The sequence below is a fragment of the Montipora capricornis genome, unplaced genomic scaffold, assembly GCF_036669925.1.
Source record: "Montipora capricornis isolate CH-2021 unplaced genomic scaffold, ASM3666992v2 scaffold_461, whole genome shotgun sequence".
Classification (NCBI taxonomy): domain Eukaryota; kingdom Metazoa; phylum Cnidaria; class Anthozoa; order Scleractinia; family Acroporidae; genus Montipora; species Montipora capricornis.
The window spans coordinates 6,295-19,446 of record NW_027180197.1 but is presented as its reverse complement, the minus strand read 5'-3'; the positions used below and the strand labels follow the sequence as shown (position 1 = coordinate 19,446).

At 38.8% G+C, this 13,152-nt stretch overlaps 2 protein-coding genes across 2 annotated transcripts; both read left to right on the top strand.

The window, feature by feature from the left end:
- The first annotated feature begins 1,409 nt into the window (after nucleotides 1-1,409).
- LOC138036136 (neuropeptide FF receptor 2-like) lies at nucleotides 1,410-2,498 on the top strand. Its single transcript, XM_068882491.1, has one exon. It carries the CDS (start codon nucleotides 1,410-1,412, stop codon nucleotides 2,496-2,498), a length of 1,089 nt encoding a protein of 362 aa, XP_068738592.1.
- A 9,072-nt stretch (nucleotides 2,499-11,570) lies between these two features.
- On the top strand, nucleotides 11,571-12,905 carry LOC138036135 (neuropeptide FF receptor 2-like). The gene has a single exon (XM_068882490.1). It carries the CDS (start codon nucleotides 11,736-11,738, stop codon nucleotides 12,825-12,827), a length of 1,092 nt encoding a protein of 363 aa, XP_068738591.1. The 5' UTR covers nucleotides 11,571-11,735; the 3' UTR covers nucleotides 12,828-12,905.
- The last annotated feature ends 247 nt before the right edge of the window (nucleotides 12,906-13,152 follow it).

Sequence of the window (13,152 nt, the reverse complement as noted above, 5' to 3'; positions counted from 1 at the left end):
TTATGTGCCAATTTCGGCCATGAGATTGCTTACATTCTGCAACCTGCTTTGGATAGCTGAAGACTGCTAACGCCTAAAGAAACCAAGCCTCATTATAAATGGGCAGTGCGTCGTTGAATTTTTTGTTTATTATTATCGTTGGATCTCTGTAATTTAAAAAATTATGTTGACCACGCAATTTGTCATCCAAATCAGTCAGCTGATGAATCTGTATTCAATTTTTGGAAGCATTCGGTGACGTGAATGTTCAATTGAAAGCCATCTGAATTTCGGGATGATGTCAGATGAGAGCAACTCACTCTGTTAACAAATGCGAAGGAAGCCTGAAAAAAAAAAAACAGGTCTTCTTTCGCAACTGCTTTAGTTTCTCTCAGCTGCAATGGTCAATTTCGCTTTATTCCAACGGCAACGCGGAAAGATATGTCACCATACTCTAATTTCGTGTTGCTTACTCCAGGACACCTGCGATTGCCTCGAGGGATGACACAGTGTTCATTTAATGACGTCCACAAAATCTAAATATGTGGTGCTTGTAACAAATTTATTCTCTTACGCAGATATGGTTGCTTTTGATGAAACATTGAGTTCTTCTTATATCAATAAAGCTTACACGACGGTCAAAATGTCCGATTTCAATTGAAACGTTCTTGAAAAAGTCGTATTTATCAAATTTTGTGTTGTAAAATAATATTCATTTAGGCCCGAAATTTAATAATTCAATCTGGCTGAAATAGACAGCATTTCTATTATTCCATTATTGATCTTTCGAAGGAAAAAAAACTGTGGAATTTAGTTTTTTTGGATCCTTTTTACGACTTCCGTTCTTCCAGCAGGTTACTCTGAAGTTATTAACTGCTATGTTTCTGAAGATTACCTTTTAAGTCATCACCTGGGTCTTTTCAATTTGGCAGCTTTCAGTAGCACTGAGCTGCAGGCAACGACCTTATTCGCTCGGCTGAATAAATATATATAACGCAAGAGTTTGCAATGTTGAAGCGACTAAATAAATACGAAGACATCTGCGGATAAAATTCACAGCCAAAACAACTAATTAATCGACGCCAATAGAAGCTGTGGGAGGTACGCTGAATGTAGTTTTAATGATAAAACCTGGGCTGCCACCAGCGGGATAAAAAGAAGATAATGTCAGAATCAGAATTGCATTCTTCCTTTGTCGGGGGGAGTTTGAGAAGTTAATATCCCTAAAACCGAAGGATTTCTTCTTCATCTTAGAGTTCCTTCAATTCTGTTGGATTCTAGAGACAGAAAAAACACGTTTCTCTCAAAATCACCTCAAGGTAATTTGCGTGAGAAAAGTACAGTTGTTGATAGTGTGGTGTACCGTCTTGCCATGAGTTGAGCTGCTCAGGTGTACGGAGAGGCAAAGGCGTCTTCAAAAAACAAGAGCAATGGCATTAAATTCGTCCTCTAATGCCATCTTAATTACCATTGGAAACTTCACTGCTGCTGAACCGAAACAATGTCCTCTCACAGAAGATAAACTTGACGTTAAGATCATCAAGATCTTGGCCTACAGTATAGTTTCGATCGTTTCTTTCTTTGGAAACTCTGTTATCATTGCAACTGTGATCAGGAACCGACGGATGCAGACAACTGTAAACTATCTCATCGCGAATATGGCCGTATCGGATTTATTTATTTCAGTGTTTGCGGTGCCGATGAAAATCTCCGAAATCGCAAACGGTCCTCGAAGATGGCTAATTGAAGGATCTGTGGGATTGATTTTTTGTCAGCTGATCTATTTTTTCCAAGATATTTCATTGGTTGTTTCGATTCAGAGCTTGGTCGTCGTTGCTGTCGACAGATATCGCGGAATTGTTTTTCCATATCGCTCCGCCATAATAACCCCAAAACGATGTAAAATTGTTATCGCACTGGTATGGGTGACGTCGATGAGTTTACACAGCATTTATTTCTTTATAATTCGTCTTAGTTCCAACAATAACACAACATATTGCATTTTCAGCTGGGAGCCAAAAATGTTCTCTGATCCCAAAAAAGCCGAAGAAGATTACGTTGTAGCTGTGTTGGTTCTCGTAGTGATTGCTCCATTTTTAACTTTAGCACTCTTGTATACTCGAATCATATGGAGTTTGAGAATTCAAGGACACACAATTTATAGTAAATCAACGCTTCAACTCAGAATTTACAAAGAAAACGTAAAAGTCATAGCAAACATCTGCACTATAGTTATTGTATTTGCACTTTGTGTTCTGCCACTGTTCGTGTATGGAATGTTGTTTTACTTTGTGTGGAAATGGGAAATGCCGTGTAACATGAATCAATTTGGATTCGCTGTACATTTTGTTTTATTTTCAAATGCTGCCATAACTCCCCTCATTTACTTCGTATTCAATGATAGATATCGCCGAGGATTGCAACAGGTTTTAAAGCAGGTCCAGTTTTTCCGTAAAGACCGTGGTGATAACATTAACGCCGATGAAATATGCTTAAACCATCGGAACGCCAATTCATAGACGGCGACGTAAATATTACAGTCCTCTTCACCATTTTATCGTTGTCATCGTGGTCGTCATCGTTAACGTTGTCATCATGGTACCCTCGTCGTCGTGGTAATCGTCAGTAAGGAGCTTACGAAACGACGACGCCGACGGTTTGGTACATATCTTTACTGTCATCTCCGAAATGACGACGTGAAATGACCAAATTCAAGGTTCTGTGGAGGACGTTAGCACATGACGATGAATTTTCAGTTCTCTCTCTACGCTTGGCCAACCCACTCATACCAGTTTAATTCCTCGTCCGTTACTACACATTTTTAACGCGGAACAACATGAAATAGTTTCGTAGTGATATGAATAACGCGGATTTGTATTTTTGAATGAAGTCCTCGTAGCCGTCGTCGTCCTCGTTTCGTAAGCTCCCTATGATCGTAATTATCATCATCGTCGTAATCGTTATTATGTTAACTGTCATCATCATCATCGGCATCATCATCGACATCGTTACAATCATGGTCATCGTTCGTCATCGTCATCGTGGTAGTCGTCATCATCGTAATTATCATCAGCATCGCCGTCATCAATCAACATCATCGTCATCATCGTAATTGGTCATCATAAACATCGGCATCACCATCGACATCGTCATCATCGTCGTAACCACATCATCATTGTCGTTATAGTCATCGCCATCATCATATAACAGTGAGAATTCTTCGGCCATCGTAGCTTAATTGAGGATAAAATCTCTGCTGTTTGTATTTTATTCTCAATTATGAATTCTCCTGAAATTCTCGCAATTATCATCATAATTATTATAATCCTCGTCGTAGTTATCATTATCATTGTATCTTCGTATACAACGATTAGAGAAAGAATAAATATGATTATAGCAAAAGTGACTGTACAATGGATACTCGATTAATGAAAAGGAAGAGCAACTGTTCTAGACATAAGCCTTACAGCTCATGGCGCGGCAGTCGCCGTTTTAATACCTTTCACTTTCCGAAAGAGACAGTGGCCAGTACGAAAAACATTGTTTCACGGATTAATTGCAATGGGCAATAGTTAACTGTAACGGCGTCTGCAAACCAACAAAATGAAACTGGCTAGATTCAATTTAAGGTTCTTTATAAGTCAAGGGTAAGCAGAAGACAGTACGGAAATCCTTTCTTTGCTTTCTCAGTCAATTTCACGACCTTTGTCCATGATAAACATTGTCCATCGCGAGAAAAGGTGACACTATAACAAAATAGCTTTTATTACACATAACATGAGAATTTTATTCCATAAAGCTCATTTGTACAAATCTATACGCTTTATTTTCACATGTGAAAAAGACCTATACAGCCAATCAGAATGGCGTACAGCTATTTCACATGTGAAAGTATAACCAATCAGCGATAGCGTAAAGGCGTTTCCATGCCAATCACTCGTGCATCTCGTGCAAATCGTGCAAATCGTGCAAATCGTACTTTGTTATTGAATTAAATTAAATTTGCATTTGGTTCTATTGTTAGTGAGTTTTTGTTTCTAATTCGCGTTCAGAAAACTATTTTAATGAAAATTCTCATGTTATGTGTAATAAAGAGTTTACGACATAGAAAGTGCTTTGTACGGGGTTTTATTCACTCGTTGTTTGTGTCAAAAACCCTCACTCGCTCGTTCCTCGCTCGTTCGGGTTTTTGACACAAACAACTCGTGCATAAAACCCCGTACGCCGCACTTTCTATGAAGTAAACTATTTTTATTGCACGAGTGACATTTTAAGGTAGCGTTGCTTTTTTCTCGAATACACTTTCTTTTTTATAAGAACGTCTCATTTTGGGGCTGAGGATGAACTTTCTTTTTTTCGCTATTTGAGCCTGATTGACCTGAAAACGTTTGAATACAAACTGATTCGTTATTCAGTGTATCATGCAATAAGAAAACCACATTGTTAGAAACGTTTTAAGTATTTGAGTTAACTATCATCATAACACACTTCTTGTATCTCTATTTATAGGCGTACTACTACTCACAAAAACAAATAAACAAATGAAAAAAAACGATGTTCTAAATTGACTCTCCTTCTGGGTATGTTCTTAGTATGTTCTTAAACGTTTGGTTAATCTCCGTTGATAGCTGCTTTAAACTAAGTAGAGTGGCTGCATATTCAACCCAAGTAAAATGAGGATCACCATTTTAAATTAAGCTAGGTAAAAAGGGTTCAACCTGAGACCGTATTTGACACTGCAACATCAGTATAGCTGTTGCTGGGAAAATCCGTTTTTACCAAGATTAAATTGATGATCCTCATTTTTCTTATGTTGAATATTCACTCAGATGAAGTGAAGAAACTTTTTTGGAGCCTTAATTAATAAAGCCTAAAGAAAAACTAGGGTCAGGTTAAGATTAGTTTTGGTTATTATACATGGATATCAATTGACTTATTATACAAAATGAAAAGAACTGTATTGGGTTGAGCATGTTCGTCGTTGTAGTGTGGTGGTGAAGACACAGGATTACAGATGGCGCCGGAGCGTCGTACCAACCGAGTTATCCCGGGATTCAATTTCTACCCGTGCGATCGCTTTTGCACGCAGTTGGCCCTTCGCAGCTTTCATATACCGACCTTCCTCCCGGTACGGCAGTGAGGGACAGAAATGTCGGCCTCTAAACCATATGAGACAGATCACACGTGCACTGCATCAAACAGCCAGCTCCAGACCGCCCTTTGGGTGCAGGGATGGCGCAGTGGTGAGAGGACTCGCCTCCCACTAATGTGGCTAATGTGGTTCGATTCCCAGACCCAGCGTCATGTGTTGGTTAAGTTTGTTGGTTCTCTACTCTGCACCGAGAGGTTTTTCTCCGTTTTCCCCCTCTCCTCAAAAACCAAAATTTACAGCGTTAATGTCAATTTACAGTGTCTCCAATTAGTGCGCAGGGATGGTACTCCGGTTTTCCCCTCTCCTCAAAAACCAACTTTTGACTTTTTTTGCGTTAACTGTTGATTTCAGTTTACAATGTCCCCAATTAGTGCTCCAGACGACTTAAATAAAGTTAAACTTAAATAAAGTTCGTTTCCTTTCCTTTCCTTTCATTTCCTTTTCCAATGACTCCTTCAATATCAACGCGATTTTCAGCACGAAAAGGAGTTTTTCGTGAATTCATTGCAACTTTAGATGCCTGTAAAACAGAATAAAAACCACCGGTACATTTTGGCTATCTTCAAATGTTGTTAGTCCTAAGCAGTCTCATTGCCTCAGCTTTAAATAAATGAAGCCATTTTTTACTCCTGGAGGGTGGCATGAGTTGAAGTGTGAATACTGAAAGGTTTCAGTCGGCTTGTAGTGAGTTTTAACATCCAGGATGGATTCGGTTTTGAATAGAGACATGTGATTTCGTTCTCTGATATCACGGCCGTGAATTTTCATGGTAGGGTTAGGGTTAGGGTTAGGGTTAGGGTGATATTAATATCTCTTTTACCGATATTTTTGGCTTGGCATCACTTCGTTGTGTTAACTTTGTTTCAATTTGCGCCATGAAAATATTAGCAAAAGAGACTCCCGTTTTTGTCCCCATGGTGGTTCCATGTGTTTGGAGATAGTTATCCCCATTGAACTTGAAAACGTTTTCGTTTGGTATTAAACCAAGCATTTGCCTTTTGGAACTTGAGGAAATCATCTCACATTTCCTTAGGGAAATTGCTCTAGCTTTAAAACAATCTACCTAGTGCAACTGTTTTTGCAGATACATTCAGCCTTTTCAGCTAAACTTAATGAGGTACTTTATGTGCGGAAACCGATCGATTGCCTATTTTTTTAGGATAATAGTATAAGGACTATAAGAAGTTAATTGATCGCTATGTATTCTTAGTGTTTTCCGGACGAAAATATGTTGTTGTCCATTTTGGCACCCTGCACAGTAGAAATACTAAAAGGAAAAACAAATATTATGTATGTGTGTACATATGTATGTATTGTTAAGAATAAAAAGTGACAATGTTGTGTTGAGGCATCAATGAAGCATGAAGCGGATATGATAGAAAAACAAAAAGATCTGGCTACTGAATTTAAAACTTTTCCACGTATATGAGTCTGTTTTGACGAAAAAAACTTGGTCTAAGTACCTACACGCACAAAAAAAATTACACACGATGCAGTCAAAATATTTTTGCACTTGGTGAAAATTGTTGTTTGTCAACTGGTAAGCATTTCCGTGACAGAAATAATTGGACTGGCTTCTTATGCATTCTGCTCGGTTAAAACGGTAAAGAGAATGTTTCATTAACGAGGCAGTCAATTTGTATTTAACATACAAGTTAGAAATAAACTAAAAAAGACCGGGCACTTTTCGATTACGAAATAGGCTTGGTCATTTTACTTTAAATGGTTGGATCAACTTATGCCTGTTGTTTGTTAGTACTTTTTATGTTCTTTGTATGTTGCAAAATGCGCTCATTTAAGGAGGGCATCCAATAGGGTTTTCGGGATCCGAGATTTCACCTTTTTGGAGCCCCTAAATTTTGCATAAACCATTGTTTGCAAATGCTCTTGGGAACACTGCATATTCCCAATAGCGCCAATAGGCCTTTTTCGATATATTAAAATTCAGCTTGAAAGAGAGGTTTAGAGGACAAAGACAAAGGAAAGTGGATGATATGTAAATATTTTTCACATTTATTCCAACGTGTTTCTATTGTTTTTGTCCTCACTGCCTCACTATCAAGATAAATATTTGATATTTCAAAAATGGCCTATTCAAGTTTACGTACGTGCACGCGCATAAAAAGTGGCGACAGTGGAAATCCACCTTTATTATCTTATCTAGAAATTTCTGACGCCACATTCACATTCGATGTTTTCATTCGAGTGAAAACGGTTTTCAGCGTGCGTATGTTCAAGATTAAGATTTATTATGATATGCTCCTTACAGCCTCGCTCGCGCTTTCATTGTAAAACTATTGAGAAAATCCCCGTATGAAGTTAAAGCCTTACCCATTTCGGCGAGGAGGGCCGGAAAAAGCCGTAAGGCCCGGTTAGGAACAGGTACTGCTCTGTGCGTACCCTGCGAGCAGAGTCTCTTTCGATCTTCCTAGATAAGTCGGGAAGAGGAAAGTAGACTCTGCTCGCCGCTTCCACATTTGTATTGAGCATGCGTTAAAAATTGAAAATTTATGTATCCGGTGTCAGTCACGCGTGACCAGTAGCCACAAAACGACTGAAGAAGAAGAAGTCGGAATATTTTCGAACAACTCCGGTAAACACACGACAATCAAGGAATCATTTCATTGGAAACTCAAGATAGTCCATATATCTTAAAAATGCCATTTTTTTTTTACTGAAAAATTTATAGGTTTCTGTAAGGCTAGTTTCTGTAACCGCCACATATAGGAAAAACTCATGGGAATTCTAACAGTTAAAATTGCCACGCTGTCGTAAAAAAATATTGATGACGCGTGGTGATTGATCATGCGCACAAATTAAAAGAAACAGATTTGATAAGTCGAAACTGGACTGACTTATCCAACTCTTTAGATGAGCGGCAAATCAAAGAATGTGGAGGCCGCTCGCAGAGTCTACTTTCCTCTTCCCGACTTATCTAGGAAGATCGAAAGAGACTCTGCTCGCAGGGTACTCTGTGCGATCCCATTTTAGATGATTTCGTCCCTTCTAAACATTCAAGTTCAGTTATATCCAGAAAAGCAACTACAAACAACATATTAGAACAATTTTCTGTGCAAATTTGTAACTTTTTTTGGCACAACTTCATCCTCTGAGTGCTCATGAATAGTGTAAAGAGCCGATATGTTAAAGTGCTTACTGACTGAGTTTAGGTGGGCCGGACAGGAAAACTTTTTGGCCCTGGCGTAGTGAGGTCCGTGAGCTATTGAATCTCGGGCCAAATATTTTTCCGTCCAGCCCTCCTCCTACTCCTACTCGGTCAACAAGTTCATAAGCTTATACCTTCTCTATAGCCAAGCTTGACTTTTAAGAATAACATTTGCACAGGTTCGGATGTTTTTTGAAGAAATGTTTGTCGTAAAAACACATCACTTGCACCAGTTCGCAGAATATTGTGGTTTAAGAGCCATAACAAACAGCATTTCATGCAACAGGCAATGAAATTCGTTCTTGCTTTTCTGAAGCACACGGAAACACCTCGACGGTGTTTCTCCGATTATGGTGTTTGCAGATAGAAGAGCCTTCAGTGTTTGTGTCTTTCCACACGCGCGATTCAGTGCCTATTTTTATAAGCAACATATCCTCCATCGGAGAGGTCACATTTAGTGACATATAGTATAGGTAATCACACGCGAGTGCAATTTGAAATATATGTGCATGAGAAAGTTGAAAAATATATGAGCATGAAAAATCAGTCAAAGACGAACAAAACGGGCGAGTGCAATTGCACTCTTTTCAATTGACGTCACGATTTAAAGCCCAAAGCACTATGGGATTAATACGAGGACAAAAACAGACATTTTTGCGATGTTTGCCCGCATTTCAATCCCATAATGCTTTGTAATAAGGCGTTACCATCTATTCTTATCACTTGTGGAGAATGATATTTGGAGGATGAGAAAATTTACACCTGCTTATTAATTCCAAATTGCACTAGAAAAATCATATGATTACTTCTTAAACATATCATGAAAAATTTCTAGATGGTCTAGCTGAAACAACGCTCGCGTATCACACAATTGTACGAAAATTTGCGCCATCCAGGGTTCGCAATTGATTGAATAGTCTGACTTTGTTTGCTCATTGATCAATCAGAATGCTTGGTTTATTACTTCTTTTTGCACCGAATTTTCGTTTTTCTGCACTATATTACGGTGAAAACTGCATTTCTCTTAGCCAATCAGAATGGAGTAATTTTTCGATAAATATTATATAAAAAGAAACAACACACGGTTGGCTGACCCATGATCTTGGTCTTTGTCTCTTGCATCTCTCTCTTCCTAATAAACACGGCCAGGACGATAACCGCTGCACTTATAAATGCTAATATCCCTCTTTAGTATCACTCAACTAGTGGACTAATGCAAATCCTGCATTTTGATTGGCTACGCTACTAGAGGACTATCAGTAATAGTCCTTGAGTAGCAAAAGCGTGATGCTTTCTTTCGTTTTATCCCCAAATAAATATATTTTCAGCTTGCATTTGCTAACTTTATTATTGCCTTTTATGTCCGACTAGTTGGGTGGCACTAAAACGCTTAGACCCTTCGCCCTCAAGGGCCACGGGTCAATAGCCCATTCGGCTTCGCCTCGTGCGGGCTACGGGTCTAATTGTTAAGTAGTCATTTTGGCTAAAGCTATAAGGACGGACTCGTTTCTAACTGGTTGAGACTGCGGTAACAGTTGCCATAACGACTCTACTCCACCGTCCGAACCAACTGTCTTTTTCACCTGGACGTATTTGTTGGCAAAGAGCAAACGCCTCAAGACAGGATTCTCAACCTCAGTGAAATGGCAGTTGCACCTTTCACCAGCAATTACTGCAGTTTCAATAACCTGCCTCAACCAATCGTTTTTTTTATATTAAAAAATGGTGAAACCTCTTGAAACATGTGAACTGAAAACCGGCATTTCCTATCTTTACTTTGTTCTGTCATCTTTAAAATGAAGTTTGCTCAGGATACTGTAAATCGTAAATCGACTTGATTATCCACAGAGTGCCCTTAAATAAAGTTTGCTCGAAACGATTCAGCAAACAAGTCAGACAACAACCGATGATGACAGTATGGTGATAGGAATGATATTTACATAAGGCAATTCAATTGCATTTTTTTCGTGGTCGCTAACACGCCGCTAACACGGTGTTTTGAGATATGAGTATGTAAAGGCGCCCCTGGCAGTCGATATAAGTCCATTGGTATTCTCACTAAGCCAGCCTAAACCATGAATGAAAGAAGTCAGTCTTATACCAGTAAATAAAAAGTATATCTCCATCTGGAAGTAAATTTATGTGCTGATTTCTGCCATGAAATTGCTTACATTCTGCCTGCTTTGGAGAGCTGAAGACTGTTGACGCCTAAAGAAACCAAGCCTCATTATGAATCGGCAGTGGGTGGTTTAATTATCTCTTTATTATTTTCGTTGGATCTCTGTAATTTAAAAAATTATGTCGATCACGCGATCTGTCATCCAAGTCAGCAATTTTTGGAAGCATGCGGTGACGTGAATGTTCAACTAAAAGCCAACTGAATTTCGGGATGCTGTCAGATGAGAAAAACCCACTGAGCAGTTGCAAAGGAAGCCTGAAAAAAGAAACAATCAAGGTCTTTCGCAGTTACTTTAGTTTCTCTCAGCTACAATAATCAATTTCGCTTAGAGTTATTGCAAGGGCAATGCGGAAAGATATGTCACATCCGCTAATTTCGTGTTGTTTGCTCCAGGAAACCTGCGATTGCCTCGAAGGATGACATGGTGTTCATTCAATGACGTCCACAAAATTTAAATACGTGGTGCTTGCAACACATTGATTTCTCCTTATATCTTCAATAAAGCTTACACGAACGGTCAAAATGTCCGATTTGAATTGAAACGTTCTTGAAAAAGTCGTATTTATCAAATTTTGTGTTGTAAAATATTCATACAGCCCCGCATTTTTAATAATTCAAACTGGCTGAAATAGACAGAATTTCTACTAGTCCATTATTGATCTTTCGAAGGACAAAAAACTGTGGAATTTAGTTTTTTTACGACTTCAGTTTCTCAAGATTGCCTTTTAAGTCATCACCGGGGTCTTTTCAATTTGGCAGTTTTCAGTAGCACTGAGCTGCAGGCAACAACCTTATTCGCTCGGCTGAATAAATATATATAACGCAAGTTTGCAATGTTGAAGCGACTAAATAAATACGGAGACATCTGCAGATAAAAATTCGCAGCTAAAACAACTAATTAATCGACGCCAATAGAACCTGTGGGAGGTGGGCTGAATGTAGTTTTACCAGCTATAAAACCTGGGCTGCCACCAGCGGGATAAAAAGAAGATGAAGTCAGAATCAGAATTGCATTGTTGCTTTGTCGGGGGGAGTTTGAGAAGTTAATATCCCTAAAACCGAAGGATTTCTTCTTCATCTTAGAGTTCCTTCAATACTGTTGGAGTCTAGAGACAGAAACAACACGTTTTTCTCAAAATCACCTCAAGGTAATTTGCGTGAGAACAGTACAGTTGTTGATAGTGTGGTGTACTTTCTTGCTATGAGTTGAGTGGCTCAGGCGTACGGAGAGGCAAAGGCGACTTCAAAAAACCAGAGTAATGGCATTAAATTTCTCCTCTAATGCCATCTTAGTTACCATGGAAAACTTCACTGCTGCTGAACCAGAACAATGTCCTTCTCTCACAGAAGATAAACTTGAAGTTAAGATCATCAAGATCTTGGCCTACAGTATAGTTTCGATCGTTTCTTTCTTTGGAAACTCTGTCATCATTGCAACTGTGATCAGGAACCGACGGATGCAGACAACTGTAAACTATCTCATCGCAAATATGGCCGTATCGGATTTCTCTATTTCAGTGTTGGCCGTGCCGATGAAAATCTCCGAAATCGCAAACGGTCCTCGAAGATGGCTAATTGAAGGATCTGTGGGATTGATTTTTTGTCAGCTGATCTATTTTTTCCAAGACACTTCATTGGTTGTTTCGATCCAGAGCTTGGTTGTCATTGCTGTCGACAGATATCGCGGAATTGTTTTTCCATATCGCCCCGCCATAATAACCCAAAAACGATGTAAAATTGTTATCGCACTGGTATGGGTGGCGTCGATGAGTTTACACAGCATTTATTTCTTTATTATACGTCTTAGTTCCAACAATAACACAACATATTGCATTTTCAGATGGGAGCCAAAAATGTTCTTTGATCCCAAAAAAGCCGAAGAAGATTACGTTGTAGTTGTCTTGGTTCTCGTAGTGATTGCTCCATTTTTGACTTTAGCACTCTTGTACACTCGAATCATAAGGAGTTTGAGAATTCAAGGACTCACAATTTATAGCAAATCAAGGCTTCAACTCAGAATTTACAAAGAAAACGTAAAGGTCATTTCAAACATCTGCGCTATAACTATTGCATTTGCGCTTTGTGTTCTGCCACTGTTTGTGTACGGAATGTTGTTTTACTTTGTGTGGAAATGGGAAATGCCGTGTAACATGAATCAATTTGGATTCGCTGTACATTTTGTTTTGTTTTCAAATGCTGCCATAACTCCCCTCATTTACTTCGTATTCAATGATAGATATCGCCGAGGATTGCAACAGGTTTTAAAGCAGGTCCAGTTTTGCCGCAAAGACCGTAGCGATAACATTAACGCCGATGAAATGTGTTTAAATCATCGCAACGCCAATTCATAGACGGCGGCGTAAGTATTCTAGTCCTCCTCATCATTTTATCGTTGTCATCGTGGTCGTCATCGTTGCCATTATGGTATCATCATGAATGTAGGGCATTATTCTCCCCTAATGCCCACGGGCCGATTACCGGCTTGCAAAAACAAAGCAAAAGGTAATTAAAAAAATATATTTCCAACAGCGTATAACTTATTTACAGACAACTGAAACATTTTATAAAAGCGAAAGTTGAACGAAAAAATTTAATAAAAGTAACAGTAAAATATGTTTTCCAGGCAAAAAAAAGATCATTTTAGCGTTGATTACGAATTTTTGGATGCAAAACTAA

Bases quoted from the DNA above. Each gene is read 5' to 3' on its own strand.
- LOC138036135 (XM_068882490.1), top strand. From the start codon at position 11,736: ATGGCATTAAATTTCTCCTCTAATGCCATCTTAGTTACCATGGAAAAC.
- LOC138036136 (XM_068882491.1), top strand. From the start codon at position 1,410: ATGGCATTAAATTCGTCCTCTAATGCCATCTTAATTACCATTGGAAAC.